The 26,695-nt window shown below is 33.1% G+C and overlaps 7 protein-coding genes across 9 annotated transcripts; 3 read left to right on the top strand and 4 right to left on the bottom strand.

The window, feature by feature from the left end:
- The first annotated feature begins 2,664 nt into the window (after positions 1-2,664).
- On the top strand, positions 2,665-9,268 carry LOC106318980 (ABC transporter G family member 22). Its single transcript, XM_013757162.1, has 10 exons — positions 2,665-2,763; positions 2,957-3,382; positions 6,021-6,091; positions 6,492-6,733; positions 6,818-7,157; positions 7,234-7,542; positions 7,827-8,114; positions 8,200-8,484; positions 8,573-8,680; positions 8,758-9,268. Exons 2-10 carry the CDS (start codon positions 2,974-2,976, stop codon positions 8,971-8,973), a joined length of 2,268 nt encoding a protein of 755 aa, XP_013612616.1. The 5' UTR covers positions 2,665-2,763; positions 2,957-2,973; the 3' UTR covers positions 8,974-9,268.
- A 520-nt stretch (positions 9,269-9,788) lies between these two features.
- LOC106317559 lies at positions 9,789-10,451 on the bottom strand. The gene is made up of 2 exons (XM_013755357.1): positions 10,283-10,451; positions 9,789-10,180 (listed from the first exon to the last, which is right to left on the bottom strand). The coding sequence occupies exons 1-2, from the start codon at positions 10,407-10,409 to the stop codon at positions 9,984-9,986; spliced, it is 324 nt and encodes a 107-aa protein (XP_013610811.1). The 5' UTR covers positions 10,410-10,451; the 3' UTR covers positions 9,789-9,983.
- A 526-nt stretch (positions 10,452-10,977) lies between these two features.
- Positions 10,978-13,404, top strand: LOC106315318 (notchless protein homolog). Its single transcript, XM_013753053.1, has 12 exons — positions 10,978-11,106; positions 11,197-11,278; positions 11,387-11,479; positions 11,577-11,702; positions 11,793-11,920; positions 12,008-12,207; positions 12,282-12,354; positions 12,422-12,532; positions 12,616-12,777; positions 12,870-13,067; positions 13,148-13,204; positions 13,302-13,404. Exons 1-12 carry the CDS (start codon positions 10,978-10,980, stop codon positions 13,383-13,385), a joined length of 1,443 nt encoding a protein of 480 aa, XP_013608507.1. The 3' UTR covers positions 13,386-13,404.
- Positions 13,405-13,427: 23 nt separating this feature from the next.
- Positions 13,428-15,133, bottom strand: LOC106316015 (nuclear transcription factor Y subunit A-10). 3 transcript variants are annotated; one of them, XM_013753875.1, is made up of 5 exons: positions 15,013-15,133; positions 14,644-14,857; positions 14,461-14,555; positions 14,156-14,374; positions 13,428-14,068 (listed from the first exon to the last, which is right to left on the bottom strand). In XM_013753875.1, the coding sequence occupies exons 2-5, from the start codon at positions 14,807-14,809 to the stop codon at positions 13,748-13,750; spliced, it is 801 nt and encodes a 266-aa protein (XP_013609329.1). In that variant the 5' UTR covers positions 14,810-14,857; positions 15,013-15,133; the 3' UTR covers positions 13,428-13,747. The 3 variants fall into 3 exon arrangements, with proteins under 3 accessions (XP_013609329.1, XP_013609328.1, XP_013609327.1); XM_013753874.1 differs by having other exon boundaries at positions 13,428-14,071; positions 14,644-14,834; positions 15,013-15,128; XM_013753873.1 differs by having other exon boundaries at positions 13,428-14,071; positions 15,013-15,128.
- Positions 15,134-16,980: 1,847 nt separating this feature from the next.
- On the bottom strand, positions 16,981-17,745 carry LOC106315319 (agamous-like MADS-box protein AGL80). Its single transcript, XM_013753054.1, has one exon. The coding sequence runs from the start codon at positions 17,743-17,745 to the stop codon at positions 16,981-16,983; it is 765 nt and encodes a 254-aa protein (XP_013608508.1).
- Positions 17,746-19,464: 1,719 nt separating this feature from the next.
- LOC106315320 (agamous-like MADS-box protein AGL80) lies at positions 19,465-20,229 on the bottom strand. The gene has a single exon (XM_013753055.1). It carries the CDS (start codon positions 20,227-20,229, stop codon positions 19,465-19,467), a length of 765 nt encoding a protein of 254 aa, XP_013608509.1.
- A 3,295-nt stretch (positions 20,230-23,524) lies between these two features.
- On the top strand, positions 23,525-24,142 carry LOC106315321 (putative RING-H2 finger protein ATL71). Its single transcript, XM_013753056.1, has one exon. It carries the CDS (start codon positions 23,576-23,578, stop codon positions 24,140-24,142), a length of 567 nt encoding a protein of 188 aa, XP_013608510.1. The 5' UTR covers positions 23,525-23,575.
- Positions 24,143-26,695: the final 2,553 nt, after the last annotated feature.

Raw genomic sequence — 26,695 nt, forward strand, 5'->3', positions numbered from 1 at the left:
GGGTTTAGGGTTTAGTGATTAAGGTTTAGGGTTTAAATTTGGGTTTAGGGTTTAGTGATTAGGGTTTAAATTTGGGTTTAGGGTTTAGTGATTAGGGTTTAAATTTGGGTTTAGGGTTTAGTGATTAGGGTTTAAATTTGGGTTTAGGGTTTAGTGATTAGGGTTTAAATTTGGGTTTAGGGTTTAGTGATTAGGGTTTAAATTTGGGTTTAGGGTTTAGTGATTAGGGTTTAAATTTGGGTTTAGGGTTTAGTGGTTAGGGTTTAGCATTTGGAAGGTAGAGGTTGAGGTTGGGGTTCAAATAACTTCTTACGTTCAAGCATAGACGTTTCATAATTTTACCAATATGTACTATATTATTTATTTTGTTCCATTCTATTTGGGTTTAAGGTTTTTATTTGTATTTAAATTTGGGTTTAGAGTTTAGTGATTAGGGTTTAGGGTTTAGTGATTAAGGTTTAGGGTTTAAATTTGGGTTTAGGGTTAAAGGGTGCGAACAGGTTGAAGTCGCGAGCTGAGGAACGGACTGAGGTCGCATGCTGAGATCGGGAACGCCTTGAGTATGGGGTTTTATGTTCTCAATCAGATTAGGGTTCGTCGTCGGGTTTAGGGTTTATCGCCGGGATGGTTTTAGGGTTCGGAATTTAGCTTAGGGTTTAGAAGGTTTAGTGATTAGGGTTTAGGGTTTAAATGTGGGTTTAGGGTTTAGTGATTAGGGTTTAGGATTTAAATTTGGGTTTAGAGTTTATTGATTAGGGTTTAAGGTTTAAATTTGGGTTAAAGTTTAGTGGTTAGGGTTTAGCATTTGGAAGGTGTGGGTTGAGGTTGGGGTCCATATAACTTTTTACATGCAAATGCAAACATAGACGTTTCATAATTTCACCAATATGTATTATACTATTTTTTTTGTTCTATTCTATTTGGGTTTAAGGTTTATATTTGGATTTAAGATTTATATTTTGGTTTTGAGTCTAAAGAATATGTTTTAGGGTTTAATATTTAGGGGTTGTGGATGGGATTGTGATATGCTTTATTATTTTGGATTGATATGGGATTTGTGTTTTATATTATTTTGTTGATATGGGATATAACACTATGGTTTGACTGTTGAAGTAGATGGAATACACCATTTATTGTAAAAATGTTTTTACTTTGTCTACATAATTACTAAACACAATAAAACGTATGCGGTTCTAAATATGTGACGTGGAAGATGTACCTTCCCTTATAAGGTTACAGCACGTGGTAAATAATAGTTATACATGAAGTTGTCAACGTCATCACACTACATCTCCTTCACCGGTTACTTGTACGTTCAAGGGGTAAAACTGGATCAGATCAAGTTTAATTGATAGATACTTAATTCTGTCAAAATCAATGCTCTGCACCTAATTTTCATTCAAAACTTAGTCATTTCACAAATTCACCCTATTCCATTTATGTCAAATGGTTTTTAGAATTAATGGAATAAGACATTTCACGTCCTTCCATTCCGAAAATTAACAATCCAGTTGCAGCCTGAATTTGCCGCACACGTCTACGGTTTGATTATTCAATAAGTTGGTATAGAAGAAATTGAACTTTAAAAACTAATGTCCAAAAAATTGAAATAATCTGAAAACGAGATGTTATATGGAGTGGTGCATTTCTGACCATGAATTATGTACTTTGAATAGTTAATATCACATAAATTGAGATAAGTTGTAAATAAGATCCCATGTTAATTTATGGGTTTCTAATCATGAATTATGGAGGATATAAATCGTACTAAAAGAGAGTCCGAAAAGATGATTGCTTATTACAAGAGCTTAACATTTATATACGAGAAAACATGCATATATATATCCCCCCCCCCACGTGTACGGCCAGGATGCTAAGAAACTTCATACTTAGCTGGAGACATCGTGTCCGCAAACTATCACTATTACTATCACTATTACTCGTCAAGTTGTACTCATCGCTGCGAATATGGATTCGACTTAGAATTGAAAAAGAAAAGATACATACAAATATATTTGTTGATAACAATAAGTTAGTCGTCTAATGGTCAGAAGCTGTAGTTTTAGTGCATCTAATCCGTATTTAATAATATGATGTTTGTTTACATAAAACATATTTCTAACCAATACAAAAAGTATTTTTATAAAAAAAAAATTGAATGAATGTTAAATTTTATTCATATCAAAAGCATAGGGGTATAACATTGTTTTGAATATGTTATCCAAATCTAATCAGAACTTATGTTGAAGCAAACCAGACTGCCATGTAAATTTTGACATGAATAAAATTTAAGTGCAAACAGGTTAATGATTGTGAACAATAGCGTTGATTTCATATCACTAGATCTGAATTTGAATACGATTTTTTGTTCATACTAATCCGTTGTAGTTCTCTGAGAGATGTGTGTGCATATTACAAACATAAATATTTTTAAAAATCTTCGATATACTATTATATACAAGTAAACTGATAAGGCCATGGTTATTGGGTTTTAGGATGAAGTTTTAATCATAATATAAAAACTATCTCTTAAATTTAACAAAAAAAACTAAAAATCATCTTTTAGAAATTAAGTAACTATTGAACTTAAGGGTATTATCGTAACTGGGACTGACCCACTCATAAATGCTACTATATATAGAAGGTTGATGAAGCAGCTTCAAAAGGGTGTCACAAGTTTCAAGCCTTTTCATCGTCTCTTCCACAAAAACAAACATCTTTCAAACAGTGGAAACATTACTTTTATCTTTTAGTTTCCGGAAGGTATTGATTCTATATCCTAATTTTAAATCTATACATCTTCTTATAGTCGTTCCTGTTTTGTTTCTCTTCACACATGTTTGCGTATGTTCATTTGAGATTGTTCTATACGTATATGTACAAAAGCTATATCTTGAACGTAATTATTGGTTATAAATTTTTGTCAAGATAATGATTTATGATTTGTACTCGGCAGTTCTTGAAAAGGCCAACATGTCAACAGAGAAGCCACCGTTGGCCTCAGGTTTAGCTCGGACACGATCCGAGCAGCTATATGAGACACTGGCTGCTGCCATCAAATCACCTTTCGGCTCCATGGACGCTAATGGTGTGCCTGCAACGGCTCCGGCATCAATAGGTAGTGGAAGAGAGACGCTGTCTAGAAAATCAAGCCGGAGACTGATGATGTCGGCGTCTCCAGGGAGGAGTGGCGGAGCCGGGACACACATAAGGAAGTCTAGGAGTGCTCAACTTAAGCTTGAGCTAGAAGAGGTGAGCAGCGGCGCTGCGCTGAGCCGTGCGTCCAGCGCGTCGCTAGGGCTCTCGTTTTCGTTCACAGGTTTCGCTATGCCGCCGGAAGAAAACTCCGACTCGAAACCGTTCAGCGACGACGAGATGATACGTAAGTCGTCGTGTGAACCTTTTCTATCATCACTGTTTGCTTGTATAAGGGTAGTTTCGTCATTATCTTACGTTGTTCCCATACTGTAAGGGTGCTTTGGTCATTTAAACATAAATAATAATGATAACAACGGGTATATGATTGGTGTGCGTTGCTTTGCTTTTTTGCATGAGAGTTGGATAAATTATTTAACAGAGACGCAAGCAATCGGCCTTCTATTTTGTTCCACGTGTTCGCTTTCTCGTGCAACATATACTTTCCACCACTTGTTTTCTTTTCACTTTTTTTGTTTTTTTTTCTTCACTTTTCAAGTTGCATATTCGGTGGTGCGTACAATTAATATACTTATATAGTATGCAATGAGAAAGCATTAAAAGATACATAAATATCCGTCTTCTAAAAAAAAAATTCATTCTTGTATAAAAAGTTTCAGACTAATCCGAGTATTTTACAAACACCACACATTAACTACAAGAATACTTTAGTTTGTTAGTCCTCATGATTTGAAACCATGATTTGGTTATTTGAAAGTTATGGAGTGAATACTGCAACTCGACAGTGATACCATCTCTAATGTATTTTGTTATTTTCATCTTTAAAATAGAATGACTCTATAATAGAGATAAAATATGTTCCAATGTATTTCTCTAAAATAGCAATCTCTAAATGTAGAGTAAAAAATTAGAGGAATGTTATTTTTTTCTTTTATAAATAGAGGAAAAATAGAAATATTTATTATAGAAAAAAAAATAAAGGTGAGTTAAAAGCAATTTTACCTCTAAATGTTATTATAGAGATGAAAATAGTAATGAGTTGGAAATGCTCTAAGATCTTCGATCAAAACAACAAAATGTTTCCAATATCTCACTATTTGTTTCTTTTATAAACAATTATACATTATTAAAATTTTGATTTTCTTAAATTGAACATTAATTAGTTTGCTTTACAAATATAAAATACTTTTGTCAAAGATGCATGCGTAAATCGTAAGCACTTATAATGGGTATTAAAAGTTTACAGTACGTTTCTGTTCCTTTCTATTATATTTAGTCAGTCCAAGTATTGTCACATGATAAATTCTTGGGTTCAACTCCTAGGACACCAACCAATAGTATTTGAATATTTGATGTTTGATATCTTTTAAAAAATAAAACAAAATTTAATTTTCAAATAAGATTATATTTTAAAAATAAAACAATAAAAATACATAAAAATAGTTAAAAAAAAATAAATATCGTTAAACCGTTAGCAAAATACTAAATCTTATACCCTAAATCCTAAACTCCAAACCCTAAATTATAAACCTTAAATCTTGGATAAACCGTAAATCATTAGAAAATTTTAAACCTAAATCATACATTAAAAACTAAATCTTAATAACACTAAACCCTAAATCCTAATCACTAAACCCTAAACTCTTGGGTAAACTCTGAACCCTTGGATAAATCATAAACTCTAGAGTTTAATTTTAAATATTTTTGATTTAGAGTTTATGATTTATCCAAGGGTTCAGAGTTTACCCAAGAGTTTAGGGTTTAGTGATTAGGATTTAGGGTTTAGTATTATTAAAATTTAGTTTTTAATGTATGATTTAGAGTTTAAGATTTTCCAACGGTTTATAGTTTATCCAAAGTCTAAGGTATAACGTTTAGGGTTTAGGGTTTAGTATTTAGGGTATAGGGTTTGGTATTTTGCTGAAGTCTTAACAATATTAATTAATTTATTTTTTGTAACTATTTTTAAGTATTTTTATTATTTTATTTTAAAAATATAATATAATTTGGATATTCAATTTTTTTTTTTAAGATATCAAATATCAAATACTCAAACATCATTGGATGATTAACCTAGAGGTTCTCCCTATGGGTGAACCCAAAAATTTCTCTCTCTTGGTTTAGGAAGTCAATATTTTACCACTACTTATTGTCACCATTTAAGAGCATGATTATTGGAGGTTCTTAAAGTGGATTCTTATCGGAATATAAGAATTCGTTTCTTAACTTTTAATTAAAAAAACTAAGAATCAGCTCTTAAATTAGACCGGTTCTTAAATATCTTATTTAAAAGCCGGTTTTTACTTTTTTAGTTAAAAATTAAGAGACGGTTCTTATATTCCGCTAAGAATCCCACTCTAAAAACCCTTCAATAATCATCCTCTAATAAAGGCTACACTTATGCTACAATCTTGTACGTTTAGTGCAATATAGGTAGAATTTTTAAAATCTAAGTAAACACTAGGGAAACAGCGTAAACAGAAGAATAAAACAAAACTAATATGTGATTGCTATACGTCATGTAGTGATTGATTTCTCCAACTTAACAGCTTTTTAGTAGGTAAACAATATGTGAGAAAATTCTATATATCACTACTAAATTAGTCAAAACCGTGGGCCCCAATTTCTGAGTTGTAGTGTTTGAACTACTAGCACATGCGCACCTAAACTCTAAATCTCCGAGAATGACGGTTGCTAACAAAGAATGGCCAACCAACAGTTGAATACATCGTACATTATAAAGCTCACTTACCACACTTTGTTTAGGTGTTAATATTCACCTAACTTTAAAAGACTCATTCACCGAGTCACTGACCTCTTTTACTTAGTTTAATTGTTAACGATGAATCACCTAACTGTTTCAGCGGAAGACAATGAGGCGGGAAACAAGAAGCCTAAGTTTCAAGCAGAACCAACATTACCCATCTTTCTCAAGGTAAGACTATCATAACAATTCAGACAAGAGAAAAGAAAAAGCATTGGGGTTGTTATGTTTCTTTAGTGTTACGTTTCAAATAAAAATTGCATTGAAGTAGTTGGTGGGAATGATTTTCTCTGTTTGCACAGGCACTGAGAGGAGATCAAAAGAATATCACACATTTGTTTCTCTATCTCTGTGTATCTACTTTTCCACCAGGTTAAAATCTTGTACATAATCTCATCTTACATGACTTTTATGTACAAGACTAATTAACATAGTCTTAAGTCATGTAAGAACAAACACAGATACAAAGGGGGGAATAAGTGTAGAATATGTTATAAGATTTCTGAACTTAGGTTTTGTTATCAGTGAGGTAATATCAAGACTTTTGGTTTTGTGATTTTGATTGATGCAGTTCAAGGAAGTTACATACAAGGTGTCGATAAGGAAACTCATGACTTCAGCCCCTGTGGATAAAGAGATATTGAGTGGGATAAATGGGAGTGTCAATCCCGGTGAAGTTCTTGCTCTAATGGGTCCTTCAGGGAGTGGCAAAACAACTCTTCTTAGCTTACTCGGTGGCCGAATCTCTCAATCCGCTACTGGAGGCTCTGTTACTTACAATGACAAGCCTTACTCTAAATACTTGAAAAGCAAGTAAGTATCTTTTTGCCCTAAACCCTAAACTCTCTTGTATTATTGTATATATGGAGACTCAATTTTTTGCTGGTTTGGTGACAGGATTGGGTTTGTGACTCAAGACGATGTTCTCTTTCCTCATCTTACGGTTAAAGAAACGCTAACCTACGCTGCTCGTTTGCGTCTACCTAAAACTCTCACAAGGGAGCAAAAGGAGCAACGTGCTATCGAAGTTATCCAAGAGTTGGGTCTGGAGAGATGCCAAGACACTATGATTGGTGGAGCATTCGTGAGAGGTGTATCAGGTGGAGAGAGGAAAAGAGTTTCCATTGGAAACGAGATCATCATTAACCCTTCTCTACTACTTCTTGACGAACCAACTTCCGGTTTAGACTCCACCACTGCTCTAAGAACCATCCAGATGCTCCACGACATCGCTGAGGTTTGCTTGTTTCAGACACTATGTATCTCTCTACTCTCTTTGATGGTTGTCTGAATCTTGATGTGTTTTGGAACAGGCAGGGAAGACAGTGATCACAACGATACATCAGCCATCTAGTAGACTCTTCCATAGATTCGATAAGCTGATACTACTCGGAAGAGGAAACCTTCTCTATTTTGGGAAATCATCAGAAGCTTTGGTTTACTTTTCTTCCATTGGTTGCTCTCCTCTTATCACCATGAACCCTGCTGAGTTCTTGCTTGATCTCGCCAACGGTAACATCAACGACATCTCTGTGCCTTCTGAGTTGGAAGATAGAGTTCAAGTAGGAAACTCAGGCAGAGAACCTCAAACTGGCAAGCCATCTCCTGCTGCTGTTCATGAGGTAATCACAGAAACAAGAAGTTAATATTGTCTGAAACCAAATTGAGTTAAAAAAACTTAATGAAAGATGTAAAAAAAATCATTCAAAAAATTATATTAAATTTAGCAAGCAGTAATGAAATATGTAAAAAAATTCATTCAAAAAATCATATTAAAGAATTTTTTTCTAAATTCTTTAGCAAACAATACATCTATTGTAACAAGGTTTTTTTTATGTGAATAAATTTAAAATTCATTAAAAAGGAACAAACTGAGTTTTAATATATGTTGGAACATTCTAAGCAGTATCTGGTGGAGGCATACGAGACTAGGGTTGCAGAACAGGAGAAGAAGAAACTATCTGATCCTGTGCCACTAGACGAAGAAGCTAAAGCTAAAGTTCTGCGTCTAAAGAGACAATGGGGAGCTAGCTGGTGGGAGCAATACTGCATACTCTTCTCTAGAGGACTCAAAGAGCGCAGACACGAATACTTCAGCTGGTTGCGTGTCACACAAGTTTTATCCACAGCTGTTATTCTAGGTCTTCTCTGGTGGCAGTCAGATATTCGGACTCCAAGAGGACTACAAGATCAGGTAGGTATCTTGATGAAACACTCCTCTCTGCCTTGTACCTCAAGAAACATGAAAATCATTTGATCTTTTTTTTTGTTGTTTACAGGCTGGTTTGCTCTTCTTCATAGCGGTTTTCTGGGGGTTCTTCCCTGTTTTCACAGCGATATTTGCGTTTCCGCAAGAGCGAGCAATGCTGAATAAAGAGAGAGCAGCTGATATGTATAGACTAAGCGCATATTTCTTGGCTAGGACCACGAGTGATCTCCCTCTCGACTTTATACTACCTTCTCTCTTCCTCCTCGTCGTCTATTTCATGACTGGTCTTCGTCTCAGCCCGTATCCATTCTTCTTGAGCATGCTCACGGTCTTCCTCTGCATCATTGCATCTCAGGTATGTTCTGATTGACCAAAAAACACATTTCTATAATGGGAAAGTAAGATCAAAATGGTGAGTTTGAGTTATGTTTACTCTTTGCTAGGGACTTGGACTTGCTATTGGAGCAATCTTAATGGACTTAAAGAAGGCTACGACTTTGGCTTCAGTTACTGTCATGACATTTATGCTCGCGGGAGGATTCTTTGTTAAGGTAAATTCTCTGTTTCTTGATTTCCTTTGTTTCTTGATTTCCTTTGTTTCTGAGTTCTTTTGTTTTGTGTCCTTCAGAAAGTACCGGTGTTCATCTCCTGGATACGTTACCTATCCTTCAATTACCACACCTACAAGCTTCTTCTTAAAGTGCAGTATAAAGACTTTGCTCAATCTATCAACGGGATGAGAATAGACAATGGACTGACTGAAGTGGTTGCACTCGTTGCCATGATCTTCGGTTACCGCCTCCTAGCTTATCTGTCTCTAAGGCAAATGAAGATCACAACATAACACTTTTTGCTCAAGAAACCAAAAAATAATAACAACAACAACAACAACAACAAGAAGCACTAAGACATAAAGTGATCTTGATGATCTTGATTGACACGACCAATCCGTGACAAAGATTAAGAGATTGGTCCTAATGTACTTCTTGCTTAGTTACAGTTGTGCGTTTGGTAATGATTGGAGAAGATATTTGTCTTAGTTTGTATTAGTATATCGAAATCTAAATGGTTCATGTTTATTAACAAGAAGAACCTTACGTGTTTGGATCTTCTCAAATCAAGTTCCAATCATTTCTAGATTTTGTGTCTTTAATTTAAGTCTCGCCACTTTATTAAGGTTATTGTAAACTTGTTGTTAACCATCAACCTTGTGGTTACATGCATGCGTGTTAACGTTGTGGTTAAATTCTTAACCGCCTAAAGGTTAGCTTCATCTGGTTGACAATTGGGATTTTACAGGTCTCTAATGATTAGTCTTCTTTTTCTTCAAAATTTGACTTTTTCAGACAATGAAGCAACATGTTTTCAATAGTTTATTTAATTTTTCTTTGTGAAATGAATATTCAAAATATATTTCATCACCAATGTATAACTAATTTTTAATAACACTTTCATTGGGTCTATATCGCAAGCTTTTTGTCTATTTTCAATCGGAGTTTGTCGTCTAACATGGAGCTGGAAGGATCAGATATGGCGAAAAAGACAGTGATGTGTCTGTTAACAGGCGCAGAAGGAACTCCATTAGGTTATGCTATGTATATCCCTCACAACGTAATATCAAGTAAAGAGATGTGTGAAAAGAAATTAGCAAATAAGATATGCATCATAGGTTTCCATATATTAGCAAATAAACATTCCATTATTTAGGTTTGAGACACAACAACAAACATGACCGACGCTTGACCAAATTAAACAACAAAAACTAGAAATACTAAATGAGCATGCAAAGACACAACAACAACTTTATTTCAAGACAACATTATTTTTTTTATTATTCGACGGCTAGCTGCTTCATTAGGCATCATCCACACCACCAGACTTGCTGCTCTCTCCTTCATTGGTCTTCTTCTCATCATCGTCATCAGATGGTTCCATGTTTCCCTTTCCCGTTGGGCGGAAAGAAGGTCCCCCTTCGGGTGCAACATCTGAAGCCTTTGGGACATCATCCCCAAGAATTGGCTCGTTGATACTTGTAGACGGATGTTGCGTACCTAAATTATCAATCTTAAATTATCAATCTCAATCTCAAAAAAAAGAAAGAATTTTTTTTTTTTTATCAATATCGGTTTGAGAAAGGTGATCAAGGCTACGACCTTTTTCGGTTGGGGACATGATCTGAGTCTCCAACTCCTTAAGTATCTTCAAATTACGTTCTTCTTCCTCCTCGATCTCTTTAATTCTGTTCTTGATGCATGTCTCTAGATCCCCAACTTTTTCCATGGCCGTCGCTTTTAGTTTCTTTCTTTTATATTTGTGATGTTGAAATATAGATAGACATGCATGCACTTGTAATCTTATTTATAGAGAGAGTTGAGAGGCACAAAACTGAAGTTGTTGTGTTTGAACTACTGTCAAGTGTGTGTTTGTTTGTTAACTACTAGCACATGTGTACCTACCTACCTTTAAATTAAAGTCCAAATCTCCGAGAATGACAGTTGTGTGCTAACCAAGATTGGCCAACCAACAATTAAAGCCCACTTACCAAAAAAAAAACCACACTGTGGTTAAATACTTTGCAGATTAAAATCTCTAATGTTAAATGCGTGTTAACCACGTCGTGGTTAAATCATTAACGGCGTTACATGAAAACATTTAGGTTGGCAATTGGGATTTAGGGGTTATAAGACTTCAAAAGGAAAAGTTGGGGTTTATTTATAAATAGAGGGTTAATTTGGAGGATTTACTTAAATAAATAACTTTTACTTTTAGGGTTTATATTTATATGGAAAAGCCTTTGTCGATTTTCCATCGGAGTTTGTCGTCTAACATAGAGCCGGAAGCGTCGGAGATGGCGATGAACACAGTAATGTGTCTGTTAACAGACGCAGAAGGAACTCCACTAGGTTCTGCTATGTATATCCCTCACAACGCAGGGCATTTGCAGCTCACCAACTTGGTCAATACGTTTATCAACAATGTATATTCTTCTATCCTTTCGAATCTGATATTGATTATACTTACCGAACCTAATATTGAAATGACTTCATGGGAAATTGATAATATCCAGGAGGTGAAGTTGTCTTACAGCTTCTATGTATCAGATGAAGAGCTTCTTGTCTCAGTGGGAACTTACATGGAGAGAAATAGCGGTAAAACCCTAATAATAAGCAGAGCAGTTTGGTCTCTTATGATTCGATAGAAACTATTATCTTAGTATATTTTTATTAACATTTTGGACATGAACATGTGTGGTTTAGTGTCCGTGGAGAATGTTTTGAAGATTGTTTATCGACAACAAGCTGTTTTCAGGATTCGCCCGGTTTACCGTTGCTCACAGACAATACGTGATGGTATATATATATATGTTAAAGTTACTCTTGATTTTTGTATTTGAGTTTTAGAAGAGATGGTTCGAGTGATTATGATTGGCTTTTGTCTGAAAATTAGTTCATGAGGGTGAGATTCTCTGTGTTTCGTTCAGCCCTGACGGTAAGAACCTAGCAAGTGGTTCAGGTGATACAACTGTAAGGCTTTGGGATCTCAACACTGAAACTCCAATGTTTACATGCAAAGGTTCGAAACATCTTATGCTTTTCTTTTTAATGATGTCTATATATATTTAGATTTCTTGTAATAAATATAGTTCCTGTAACGTTTGTTCAGGGCACAATGAACATGTTCTCGCAGTTGCATGGTCACCAGATGTAAAGTGTCTTGTGAGCGGTGATAGAGATGGAAAAGTCTGTTGTTGGGATCCAAGCAAAGGAGAATTACAGGGCAATGCACTTTCAGTTAAACTCTTCTTTACTTTATAAATGTTTTGTTGGTTATGTTTTTTTTTTTTGTGTGTTACTGATAGATCTTCAACTTTTTCTTAGGGTCACAAGAAGTGGATTTGTGGTATCGCGTGGGAACCAGCTCATCTTAGTTATCCAAGCAGGAGATTTGTGACTTGTGGCAAAGATGGGGATGCAAGGATCTGGGACTTTACACTGAAGAGAACTCTTATTGTCCTCAGTGGACACACACGAGCTGTGACCTGTGTCAAATGGGGTGGTGATGGAACTATATACACAGGGTGCATTTTATAATAACCTGAAATGTTTATTATTGGTGTTTTATCTTGTTAACATGTTATTGTGTGTTTGGCAGTTCCCAAGATAGTACCATAAGGATGTGGGAGATCACTCACCAGGGTCAAGGAATCCTCAAACATATATTGAAGGTGACATTGTTTTGTCTCCTAGGTCGTTACTTTAAGATAACATTTCTCAAGTTACTTGCTTCTTCAGGACCATGCCGGTTGGGTGAACTCCCTTTCATTGAGTACAGAATATGTTCTTCGGACAGGAGCTTTTGACCACACTAGACAAGTAACATGTTCAGATGAAGAAATGAAAAAGGTAACAATAAGCTTCTGATGATTCTACTAGCTTTGCCTCGTCTTTTTCTAGCCTGATTCTGATCCTCTCCCTATATGTTTAAGATTGCACTTGAAAGATACATCAAAGCAAAAGGGAAAGTAGATTCTCCTGAAAGATTAGTGTCTGGTTCTGATGATTTTACGATAATCCTTTGGGAACCATCCGTTAGCTTACAACCTAAACAAAAAATGGTTACTACAGCCAGGTTGACTGGTCATCAACAGGTTACTACTAGCTACTAAACTATTTTTTTTTTTTTTTTTTTTTTTTTTTTTTTGAACTCTTACATTTTGTTTGGTGTCAACACATTCAACAGCTTGTAAACCATGTGTATTTCTCACCAAATGGGCAATGGATTGCAAGTGCATCGTTCGATAAATCTGTGAAGCTATGGGATGGTGTCACAGGAAAATTTATTACAGCATTCCGAGGCCACGCTAACTGTGTCTATCAGATCAGTTGGTCACCTGACAGTAGGATGCTTTTGAGTTGCAGCAAAGATTCAACTCTCAAGGTGAAATCCTGTTTTTACATTTGATAACACAGTAGAGAGTAGAACTACCAAATAAACCTCAATATGTTTGACTTTGACAGGTATGGGAGATTGGAACAAAAAAGTTAAAACATGATCTCCCTGGTCATGAGGATGAGGTATTAAACTACTTCAAAGCTCAAGTTGTTGGTTTTGTTTTTTTTATTTACACTCTTTTCTCTCATAATTTTTCGTTTTTTTTGTTGTGTTGGAAAGGTTTGGGCTGTGGATTGGAGTCCAGATGGTGAGAAAGTAGCTTCTGGTGGTCTTGGTAAAGCTCTTAAACTATGGAAAGGTTAACGGAAGAGTTCTTTATTCTTTTTTTTTTTTCTCAAAAACACATGCACACAATACAACATCATTAATCTGGCAAACTGAGTATTTTTATCCCACAAACACACACTGGTTGGAACAAGAGGGTAGTAGCAAACCAATCATTGTTTCTTCAGTAGTTCTACTTGAAACTGAAGCTAAACCATGGTTTACTCACCAGTCTTGAAGATGTGTATAAGAAAACAGACGAAGTAAACAAACTTAATGAAAGGATGAGCCAAAGATGAGTTGCCTGTTTACAGTCAAACCAAATCTCATTGTCCCTTTTTGGGACAAGAACTATCTCTTCTTCGTTTGGCTGAAACATAAGGGACAAGACAGTTTGCTTATCAGGTTTTGAGTTTGCAGCAGCCAATATCCATTGCTTCTGCAATCCACTTGCTAGGCATGACCATATTACCACCAATAGAATGAACCGACGAACTTAGAAAGTGATTCATACTTGTAACATCTGAACTTGAGACATTTGGTCCGTATGTTTCCATCGATGAGGTCATGGTCCTGTTTTTGGGATGAAAGACTTCTGAACTCTGAGGATTGCTTGGCTTAGATTGTAAATCAGCATCTGCTTTCTTGGTGTTCAAGAAACGCCCGCCGGATCCTCTAGGACGACGCATAGCATGGAGATGGCGCGAGTGATGCATATATGGCTGCTGCAACATCACAACATAAGGCAGCATATATGTGAATCGATATTGCAAAAAACAATATCAACTAGTTTTTTAAATATGGTTTACCTTGCGGCAGCTGCTAATTTTGTTCTTGAGGACAGCCTTAGCACGAGACTGGCGTCGCCTGATGATTCCATGGTACTGCTTTGAGTTCACATAGATCGTACCATCTTCTTCTGTCTCCATCTTAAGAGGCAGCATGACCCGGCCTGGTGATATCTGAGATCCATAGCCTGAAACAACTCCGTAGTACTGTTCCACATGATCAGGATGCTTTGTGTAGATCTACACGAAAATGAAATACTATCAGGAACGAGATAAATGAGTTGTTAGGTTTTAGAACATGTTTGAGTACTGCAAGAAAACTGCACCGTTGGCTGAGCAAATCCAAACTCGAAGCAGGAAGATTGCATTGAGAAAGCAACATGAGGCTTTGACACATGATCTCTTGAACTCTTTCCACCACCTAAAAATTAATTTAGGAAAGTTACCTTGAAAAACATTTATATTATTCTGTAATGTAAAAGAGTTGCAGAGCTTTGCTTTATCCACACCTTGCTCTGACCCTGTCTCTTGAGTAACGACCTTAACTCCGGGGAATGAGTCAGAGGAGAGGCTCTCCGTAGTCAACGCCGGAGGTCCAAAAGCTATATTCCACAAACAAGAAGCCTGTGGAGGCGAGAAAAGCTCCTCTCTCTCCTTGCAATACTCAGTTTGCATAGCTTAAATGCTTAATGTCCAAAGTCTAATGAAAAGAAGGTGAAAGATCTGTTGAAAAATATCAAAATAGTGAACAACTAAGGCTTCTATCAGCCATAACAAGATCTGCAACAGAAACTTGAGGATCCAAAGATAGAAACCGACCAAATCTTACAATAAGAAATCAATATTGGGACAAGAAAACATAAACATAGAAAACTTACACACAAGGACTGTGAGAGAGAGAAAGCTTAAGATTCCTATGTGTTGGGAGCTATGTCGGTTCTAAAAAAGAAAGAAAGATTCAGAAAGAGAGGGTGTTGATGGGTGAACAACTAAACTACAAGTGTTATGTAAACTAATAATAGCAGGCTCCAGCAACCAATCACCTTCAATTTTCATGGTGAATCTTTTTTAACGTTTTCTTTTATTTATTTATTTATTTATTTATTAGGTGACACATAAAAATAGACAAAATTATTGCTCTTGTTAACTGTAGTAGCGTTGGCTTGACGTGCTCTCTCCACAAGCTACAATTATGATCCCACTTCATATCATTTTCATTCCCCATCTCCATTAACTAACAGTACTATGTTGTCTTCAAGTTCGGTTTTTGTTCCCATCTTTTTTTTTTTTTAAAAAGAGAGTTGTATTATATGAGTTTCACGTTTGTATGTAAGATCTCAATATTAATAAGAATGTGCTCTCTTATTAACTTTAAGGAAAATCCTCTCAAAACCTTAAGCTACTTGTCTCAACAATCACAAAACTCACACGGGTTGCAACAAGCCTGCACCTCCCTTATATATAAGATTTAGATAACTCCTAGTCTTATTAAATCTATTAGATAACTCCTGCAACTCTTTTAGATAAATCCTAATCTTCTTAGTAACCATATCTCGGTGAGTTTAGGATAAGCTTGATCTCCAAACTATTTCAAGCTTACTCCAACAAGTTGAATCTCATTTTTATTTACAAATTATATTATATAGTAGCTACACAGTAACTTATGCAGTTGTTATAACGAAAGTTTCAATGTTGAAAAGAAATTGAGAAGATTGGTAAAAAATGTCTAACTAGATTTTGATCTACCTTTTAAGTTTTTATAAATATTTGTTAATAATAACATTATGTGTTTCTATATAAGATTATATAATCTATTTTCAATTGTGTTGATTGTTTATTTTTGTAAAAAAAATATTCATATATGTTAAAATTTATATAACCAGTTGTAGATTTATACACATAAAAGATAATTTTAAATGTGAAAAATATAAATATAAATTTTATTATATAGTAATTTCTATGTAATGTATTTGTTTTCTATGCTTAAAAATATTAAAATGTTTCAAATGGCTTTAAAAGTAGTCTTTAATATTCTTCTATATTTATTTATTTTTGTTCTTCTATATATATTTAAAAAAAATATTCTTCTATATTTTTCAAAAAATATTGGCTCAACCCATTTATATTTATCTCTACTGACAACATTAATATTTATTTATCTTTTATCTTCTTCGACTCTTTAATTTGTTTGAAACAGAAAAAAAAAAAATTAAAGTTCTCTTTTATTGCCACTGGATTTCTTGGAAGATTGCCAACGACAGACCGGTAAGACTACTCTCCCTTATTCTTTCTTAATACGAAGTGAGTTTTAGGGGTTAAAATAGAGAGGATCATAGATTCATAGATTATAACTTTAGTGGGCTTTGATAGGGCCCATCATTGGTCGGTATAACACTCTTAATTCTAATTGGTGGTCGGTAAAAATTAAAATTTTCAAAAAATGCAGTGGCATGGTAATTACCATGAAATTATCTCTAAAAAGTAAGAGTAGAATCCTAGTAATAATTATGTTTTAATAGTATAGAAGAGCAGAATCCTAGTAATGATTATGTTTTAATAGTATAGATATAGATTCAAATTTTAACATAACATAGTGAAGTCCAATACAATCTAGGGCCGGAGACTCGGTCGGGTAATAACTTAGGTCGGATTAAATTGGCCCGTTTAATTGCAAAGGGAAAACATTGCATTATTTAGGTTAACAACTTAACATATGCAAACAAAGACACAAATTTAAAACAAAACACGAAACATACCAAAGCTTGACCAAAACAACAAAAACTAGAAATATGAAATGAGAATGCAAAGACACAACAACAACTTTACGTTAAGACAACATTAATTCATTAGGCATTGTCCGCACCACCAGACTTGCTGCTCTCTCCGTCTTTAGTCTTCATGTACTCCTCATCATCATTAGAAGGTTCCATGTTCAGGTTAAATCGAGATCCCATATGAGTCATCCCATCGCCATGTTTTTGGACTTCTGGATTTTCCACGAACCACTTGTCCATTAAATAGACACCTCCCCTTCGCATCGGGCGGAAACAAGGTCCTGGTCCCCATTCAGGTGCAACAGCAACACCCGTAGCCTTTGGGATGATCTCATCCCCAAGAAATGGCTCGTCGACACTTGTATACGGATGTTCCGCACCTAACTCTCTCGTCAAAACCGTGATCTTCTTACTTGCATATGACATTAACTTCTCAACCTCGGTTTGAGAAAGGTCAGCAAGCATTCTACCATTTTGGATTTGGAGCATGAGATGATCCATCTCCAACTCCTCGACCACCTTCCGAGAATGCTCTAGTTTCTTCTCGATCTTCTTGGTAATGGTCTTGATGTATGACTCTTGATCATCCGCGTTCATGTTCCTCTGGTTTTCCGGTAATGCGTAAAAACGCTCGATGAGAGATTCAGCCTCCTCCTGAGATGGCCACGCCACCAGCTTACCTTCATCACGGTTGAAAAAGGTCAAGCAAGCCTTCGTATCAGACAAGATGGTTAGTTCTTCAGCCATTTTCATCAATCCTTTCATCCTCTTCTGGCAAGCAATGTTTCTTTTCTTTCGATCCTCGATCCAAGCAAGCTTCAGTTTTGGTCTTGCCATGGCCGCTTTTAGTTATATCTTTTATTTGTGATGTTGAAATGTAGACATGCACTTGTAATCTTATATAGAGATAGTTGAGAAGAAGAGACAAAGACTCAAAATGGACTACTTTGGGAATGTAGTCAATTACCATTAATTTTCAACAGATTTCATATAGCAGTATGGTAAATAATAATTTGACTATGATATACCATTATTTTTTTAGTCTAGGGGCGGTATTATATTCCGGGGGCCTAGGCGGAAAAAAATTATTTGTAGAGAGATAAAAAATCTGGAGCCCAATTATAATAAATTAAGAAATTGAAGGCCCATTTATTATGATTTTTTGTTGAATTGTTTTTTTTTAAATGGGGCTCGTAGGCGGTCCTTTCATCCCGCTCTCCTCAAGACCGCTCCTGACTAGACTATTTTGGTAGTATATTAAATATATTGGTTGTTCTAATTATTAAGTTTAATGTTTATATGTCATCATAATTTACTTGCATTTACAATTTTCATAATAGGCAAGTTTACTTTAAGAAATTATTCTTGTTAATTATTATATATCGTAAGTCTTCGCTAATTCTCTTTTACCAAAATACCTTTAATCAAATATAAATATAGTTAGAGAGTAGGTAAAAGTGACATTAATATAAATACTTGTAATCTTAAATACAAATTGATTAACTAAACTAAAAACTTAATTTGGAATGACAAATTATATTTTGTAATTTATAAAAAAAATGATTACACCACTACTAAAAGTGTTATTAAGTTTTCTGCAAACATCTGCTCATTTTTCAAAATCATCATTTTTCAATACCAAGAATTCTAAACTTAAATCACAATATATATTATTAATTTGGTTTCCGAAATTATCCGATTTTGTAATTTGTATACTCTATTTTAGTATTTTCTGGTTGAATTAACAATGATTGAGATTTTTCATTTAAATATGCTTTTCCAGCCCATTCAGCCATTATATATTTGTCAACTATTTTTATATATTTTTTACATACACATACATGTGCACCTTGATGTGAGGACCTTGTAACTGAGTATTCACCTGGAGTATCTAATTTTTTTGAAGCGGAGGAAGAAATTAATTATATTGACACATGACGCTACTGAATACATTAATGCATTTATGCAGTTTATAAATAATTTTCTCTCAAGTTATTACAAATACTAGATTTGTATTTTTTTTTCAACAAATACTAGACTTTTATTGAAGCTAAACGTACGTGCTTTACTGGTTCTTCATCAATAATTTCATGAACATTACATTCTTGTTAACTAGATTGCGTCCATCATTCTACAAAGTGAGGTGATTTTAGTGAATGTGAATACCACAATGAATGTTAGATCTTGCCAACATGAGAAAAATATAATCATATTCAGTTTTCATTTTCATGTACTTATCTCTAAAAAGTAAGAGCAGAATCCTAGTAAAGATTATGGTTTAATAGTATAGATTCAAGTTTTAACATAACGTAGTGAAGTCCAATACAATCTAGGGCCGGAGACTCGGTTGGGTAATAACTTAGGTCGGATTAAACTGGTCCATTTAATTGCAAAGGGAAAATCATTTCATTATTTAGGTAAACATGCAAACAAAGACACAAATTTAAAACAAAACACGAAACATACCAAAGCTTGACCAAAACAACAAAAACTAGAAATATGAAATGAGAATGCAAAGACACAACAACAACTTTACTTTAAGACAACATTAATTCATTAGGCATTGTCCGCACCACCAGACTTGCTGCTCTCTCCTTCTTTGGTCTTCATGTACTCCTCATCATCATTAGAAGGTTCCATGTTCAGGTTAAATCGAGATCCCATATGAGTCATCCCATCGCCATGTTTTTGGACTTCTGGATTTTCCACGAACCACTTGTCCATTAAATAGACACCTCCCCTTCGCATCGGGCGGAAACAAGGTCCTGGTCCCCATTCAGGTGCAACAGCAACACCCGTAGCCTTTGGGATGATCTCATCCCCAAGAAATGGCTCGTCGACACTTGTATACGGATGTTCCGCACCTAACTCTCTCGTCAAAACCGTGATCTTCTTACTTGCATATGACATTAACTTCTCAACCTCGGTTTGAGAAAGGTCAGCAAGCATTCTACCATTTTGGATTTGGAGCATGAGATGATCCATCTCCAACTCCTCGACCACCTTCCGAGAATGCTCTAGTTTCTTCTCGATCTTCTTGGTAATGGTCTTGATGTATGACTCTTGATCATCCGCGTTCATGTTCCTCTGGTTTTCCGGTAATGCGTAAAAACGCTCGATGAGAGATTCAGCCTCCTCCTGAGATGGCCACGCCACCAGCTTACCTTCATCACGGTTGAAAAAGGTCAAGCAAGCCTTCGTATCAGACAAGATGGTTAGTTCTTCAGCCATTTTCATCAATCCTTTCATCCTCTTCTGGCAAGCAATGTTTCTTTTCTTTCGATCCTCGATCCAAGCAAGCTTCAGTTTTGGTCTTGCCATGGCCGCTTTTAGTTATATCTTTTATTTGTGATGTTGAAATGTAGACATGCACTTGTAATCTTATATAGAGATAGTTGAGAAGAAGAGACAAAGACTCAAAATGGACTACTTTGGGAATGTAGTCAATTACCATTAATTTTCAACAGATTTCATAAAGCAGTATGGTAAATAATAATTTGACTATGATATACCATTATTTTTTAATCTAGGGGGCGGTATTATATTCCGGGGGGCCTAGGCGGAAAAAAATTATTTGTAAAGGGATAAAAAATCAGGAGCCCAAGTAAATTAAGAAATCGGAGGCCCATTTATTATGATTTTTTGTTGAATTATTATTTTTTTAAATTGGGCTCGTAGGCGGTCCTTTCATCCCGCTCCCCTCAAGACCGCCCCTGACTAGACTATTTTGGTACTGTATTAAATATATTGGTTGTTCTAATTATTAAGTTTAATGTTTATGTTTCATCATAATTTACATGGATTTACAATTTTCATAATGGGCTAGTTTACTTAAAAAAATTATTCTTGTTAATTATTATATATTGTAAGTCTACGCTAATTCTCTTTTACCAAAATACCTTTAATCAAATATAAATATAGTTAGAGAGTAGGTAAAAGTGACATTAATATAAATACTTGTAATCTTAAATACAAATTGATTAACTGAACTAAAAACTTAATTTGGAATGACAAATTATATTTTGTAATTTATAAAAAAAATGATTACTCCACTACTAAAAGTGTTATTAAGTTTTCTGCAAACATCTGCTCAATTTTCAAAATCATCATTTTTTAATACCAAGAATTCTAAACTTAAATCACAATATATATTATTAATTTAGTTTCCGAAATTATCCGATTTTGTAATTTGTATATTCTATTTTAGTATTTTCTGGTTGAATTAACAATGATTGAGATTTTTCATTTAAATATGCTTTTCCAGCCGTTCAGTCTTAACATCTTAAAATTTTCGTTGGTGCAATGGTGCACTTAGAATCTTGTGAAAGCCGTAGCTAATTAATTATGTGCCTCTCTAGGAATTTAACACACATCAGCACAAGCTTGAATAAATGCTAAAACATTACAATGAAAACTAGTATGTCTTGTCAAACCATTTTTAACGATCTGACTAAGACTAAATCCACAACTGTTGTTAAAGAAGTTTTGAACGGTTTGATTATCTTAATTCAATTGTATTTTGGTGACCTTCATGGTTTTTAATAAATGAATTAAAACAATGAAAAACAATAAATTGATAAATATTTAAAAAGCAGTGAGAATAAGCAGGCAACAAGACGTTCACGTACGTCATCTGATCATCTCATTCAAGCACTCAACATGCCATGACTCGATATTTAATTAATAAGCCCTATGCCATTTTCCTATAGTCTGAACAAAAGTCTAGTACGACAAATCCAACATATTTTGATCAAATCCACCATCGTACACTAAGATTGGCTAAACCATGCATGCTCCAGTTTTCTACTGATTCGAGGGATTATCTGCACTCTGGCCCTTTTTATGGCGGTTATATAAAAAGGTCAAATAAATCATTACAAGAAACATAGAAGTAAAGTTGAGATCATATTTGTATTTTACATCTTCCATCAATGTTTTTTTTTTTAAAACAAGAAAACAAATCCCTTATATAGCATTGTAAGAAATGCATTCACACTATAATAGATACGTGACAGTCTCATAATGATTTGATAATAAATATGCTTACGCGTTCACGCTATTTTCAAAAATGTGTTCACGCTTTTTTTAATATAAAACTCACATACATGGTTCCAATAAAACTCTGGATTTTTTGGTTCGGATAAAAATAGATAACGAATCAAAAGCCAAACTATATATATATATATATATATTATTTTTTATTGTTTACGGATAAATTAGAGCAAAATATTCATAAATTTTGATTAGATTCGTTATCCATTTTGAGTTGAACCAAAAAATCTGGATATCCGTAACTCTATGAAACAAATCAAATACTAAAATATAATATCCAAAAAAAAAAGCAAATCACAAATATCAATATTTTTAGGAACGTATATCTAATTCGATCTGTTATATGCATATATATACATATATGTAAAGAATTATATATATATATATATGTTATAAATAATATACTTTATATCAGTTTTACAATATTTTTATGAATTTAATTTATTATATTAGGTACTAGAATTAAAAAAGTTAAATAATGTTTTATTTTTGTAATAAAATATTATTATTAAAATTTTCAATTATTTTAAAAAATTTTATTTGCGGATCAAATCGGATATTCTTTAAAATTCTAAAATATTTTGGATATCTGAGTCACCGAATATCTAGGGGGCTAAAGATCGAATCGACACGAATGCTTCTAAATACCTAGATATTCGATTTGTGCCCACCCCTATTTACGGATACAATTTTATTTTCTTTATATGAAAAAATGACTAATGTCAAGGCCTTTTTTATTTTAAATTAATTTTAATTTTATTTTTCATGTATTATTTTGAATAAAAATGTCATTTAATATTAATTAACAATATCTTTATATATTTGTCAACTATTTTTATATATTTTTTACATACACATACATGTGCACCTTGATGTGAGGACCTTGTAACTAAGTATTCACCACAACTGAAGTGTCTAATTTTTTTGAAAGTTGAAATATTTTTTCTTAATGCTTCTTTCACCACCGACCAGATTGTAGTGAAATGATTTGTCTTAATAATTTTCTTTTCTTTTTCTTAAACTATTATCTGTTTAGAAACTATAATATGAAACTATTGGTTCGACATGACGACTATCTAAAATTCATAACATGAAAATAAATAAATAATATTAATTTTTGGTTTTTACCGGAAAAAACCAAAAAAATCAAACATTTTAACTGAATAAACTAAAATTAATAGTAATTTAAAATAATAGTTATATTTTAGAAGATTAAAAAAAAAAAAAACTTAAAACCGAACCAATGTCCAGCTTAAACAGATTTAATATCTTTTTATTAAAAATAACGAAAATAATAATCACATCCCGCGCAAGTATTCCCTAGTCATTTTTGTAAATAAGGGGAAAACTAATCAATTTAAGTATTCAAATGTTTGATCAACGTCTAACAACGTTTTTATACATGACATACGCCACTAGAACATTATATGATGATATCATATGCAAATCCACCCTACCCAAGAAAACCTAATCGTATATAAATCCACCCTAGCCACAGAAAATCTATATATGACACAACTCAAATCTAAACGTTGACTCTCGAAATTTCATCACCATGATGACCAAAAACAAACGTTCACTCCTTTTCTCTTCAGATCAGTTTTTTACTTATCCAATGGATGCCACGGCCGTGCCACCTGACTCTGACCTGTGGCTACCGGCCACGGATAGTATGGGATTCGCTTACGGGCTTGTTGTCTCCATTGGTATACTTCTTCTAATTACCACAATCACCATCACTTCTTATTGTTTAACTCGAAGCCATATCTTCGCATCTTCCCCGAGGACAATAAGACGCCGGCAAAGACAGACCAATGCAACTTCAGGAAATGGCGATGAACGGTTTCACTTCGACGGCGATGATCAAAACGACACCGTGGTGATCGAAGTCTTAGGGCTAGACGATGAGGTTATCAAGAGCTTCCCTAAGTTTCCTTACGAAGAGGCTCGTGTGGGTTATAGCTTGCAAAAGGATGCCACTGCGACGTCGTGTTGTTCTATATGTCTCGCGGATTACAAGAAGACAGATATGATTAGGGTTTTGCCGGATTGTAACCATTTGTTCCACGACAAGTGCGTTGACCCTTGGCTCATGATTCATCCTACCTGTCCAGTTTGCCGTACGTCTCCATTGCCGTCTCCGGCGAAGACACCAGTCACCGACGCTGTTATCGGTCGATAGATCTTTGACTTCGTGTCTTTTCTTTATTTACTATATTTCTATTTCTGTTGACATTCTTAGACTATGCTATACCTTCAAGTTGTAAAGTTTCGCGGGTGTTATTTGGTTCGTCGTACAAACAAAATTTAATGGTTTAGTAGTTCATGTCCCGCACCTTGTGCAGGATTAGTATATCTATACATCTAAAAATTTTTAATTTTAAAATTTATTTTTATAAAATAATAATAATAATTAAATTACATACAAATTTTAAATTATTATAAATTATAAAATTTCAATATTCGTATTGGTAATCAATGTATTAAATTATGTTATTTTATTTCATATTTTTATTTATGTGATGTAGATTTTGGATCAAATCTTTTTTATAGTAATAACTAAATTAAGAAATTTTGTATGTGATATTAACACATATTTTATTTAGACTGAAAAGAAATCGTGTGATACTAAAAGGATTATAAAAAATATCACAAATATAAAACATTAACAAAATAACAATAGTTTAGGAGCGTTCAATCGGGTAAAACCGAACCATTCAAAACCGAACCAAACCGAAATAGAGAAAATAGTCTGGATTTAGAAGTACCGAGGATGTTATTTTAAAAAAAAACAGCAGTATATGAATATGGTTCAGTATATTAAGGGATCAAACCAAATAAACAAAAGAAATTGATTAATTCGGATATATTAGTGTACTTATATATAAATTTTATAATAATTTGTATTTGATCAATATTTTCAGTAAAAATAGAAAAATTATCTATACTATTAGTCATTAAAATTATAAAATGAGAGAAAAGTAATGATGATATTATCGATAGATATTATTAATATCTATTTATTAATTCCTAAATATCATGATAATTATATTATATATATATATATATATATTAGTACATATATATTGGTAAAATAGGTTAATGTTGATTAATTATTTTAAATATCATGATAAATATATAGATATCAAAATAAATAAATGAAATAATAATATTAATTACACTAATGATTTATCCTAAAATTATGGAAAAGATGAAAAATAAGCAAATCAAATAAAAAACTGATTAATTCAGATATAATATACTTATATATAAATTTTATAATAATCTGTATTTGATCAATATTTTCAGTAAAAATCAGATAAATTAGCTATAATATTAGTTATTAAAATTATAAAATGAGAGATCAGTAATGATGATATTATAGGAAGATATTATTAATATCTATTTATTAATCAAATGTCCTAAATATCATGATAATTATATATTAAAATATGTTTTTAAAAAATATCAGTATATATATCGGTAAAATAGGTTCATGTTTATTAATAATTTTAAATATTATGATAAATATATAGATATCAAAATAATAATAATATTAATTAAACTAATGATTTATCCTAAAATTATGGAAAATATGACAAGTAAGCAAATTAACTAAAATCATGGAGAAAATGACAAATAAGCCAAATCACTTCATAAATAATTTTTAAAAAATATTAGTATATATATCGGTAAAATAGGTTCATGTTTATTAGTAATTTTAAATATCATGATAAATATATAGATATCAAATAACAATAAATTAATAATAATATTAATTAAACTAATGATTTATCTTAAAATCATGGGAAAGATGACAAGTAAACAAATTAACTAAAATCATGGAGAAGATGACAAATAAGCCAAATCACTTCATAAATAATTATAAAAAAATATTCGTGTATATATCAGTAAAATAGGTTCATGTTTATTAATAATTTTAAATATCATGATAAATATATAGATATCATAATAATAATAAATTAATATTAATATTAATTAAACTAATGATTATCCTAAAATCATGGAAAATATGACAAATAAGCCAAATCACTTCATAAATAATAGTATAGATTCTTGACACAACATGAACAGTTTAATCAGATTATAATATTTATTTATATTTGATATAACAATTATATTCTTTAGTAAACCCTTTTTTTCAAAAAAAAAAGGTTATATTATTTCAACCGGAGGAAGAAATTAATTATATTGATACATGACGCTACTGTATACATTAATGCATTTATGCAGTTTATAAATAATTTTCTCTCAAGTTATTACAAATACTAGATTTGTATTTTTTTTTCAACAAATACTAGACTTTTATTGAAGCTAAACGTACGTGCTTTACTGGTTCTTCATCAATAATTTCATGAACATTACATTCTTGTTAACTAGATTGCGTCCATCATTCTACAAAGTGAGGTGATTTTAGTGAATGTGAATACCACAATGAATGTTAGATCTTGCCAACATGAGAAAAATATAATCATATTCAGTTTTCATTTTCATGTAATTATCTCTAATAAGTAAGAGCAGAATCCTAGTAAAGATTATGGTTTAATAAAATAGATTCAAGTTTTAACATAACGTAGTGAAGTCCAATACAATCTAGGGCCGGAGACTCGGTTGGGTAATAACTTAGGCCGGATTAAATTGGTCCATTTAATTGCAAAGGGAAAAAACATTTCATTATTTAGGTAAACATGCAAACAAAGACACAAATTTAAAA

Source organism: Brassica oleracea, chromosome C9 (assembly GCF_000695525.1).
Source record: "Brassica oleracea var. oleracea cultivar TO1000 chromosome C9, BOL, whole genome shotgun sequence".
In the NCBI taxonomy this organism is placed as follows: Eukaryota; Viridiplantae; Streptophyta; class Magnoliopsida; order Brassicales; family Brassicaceae; genus Brassica; species Brassica oleracea.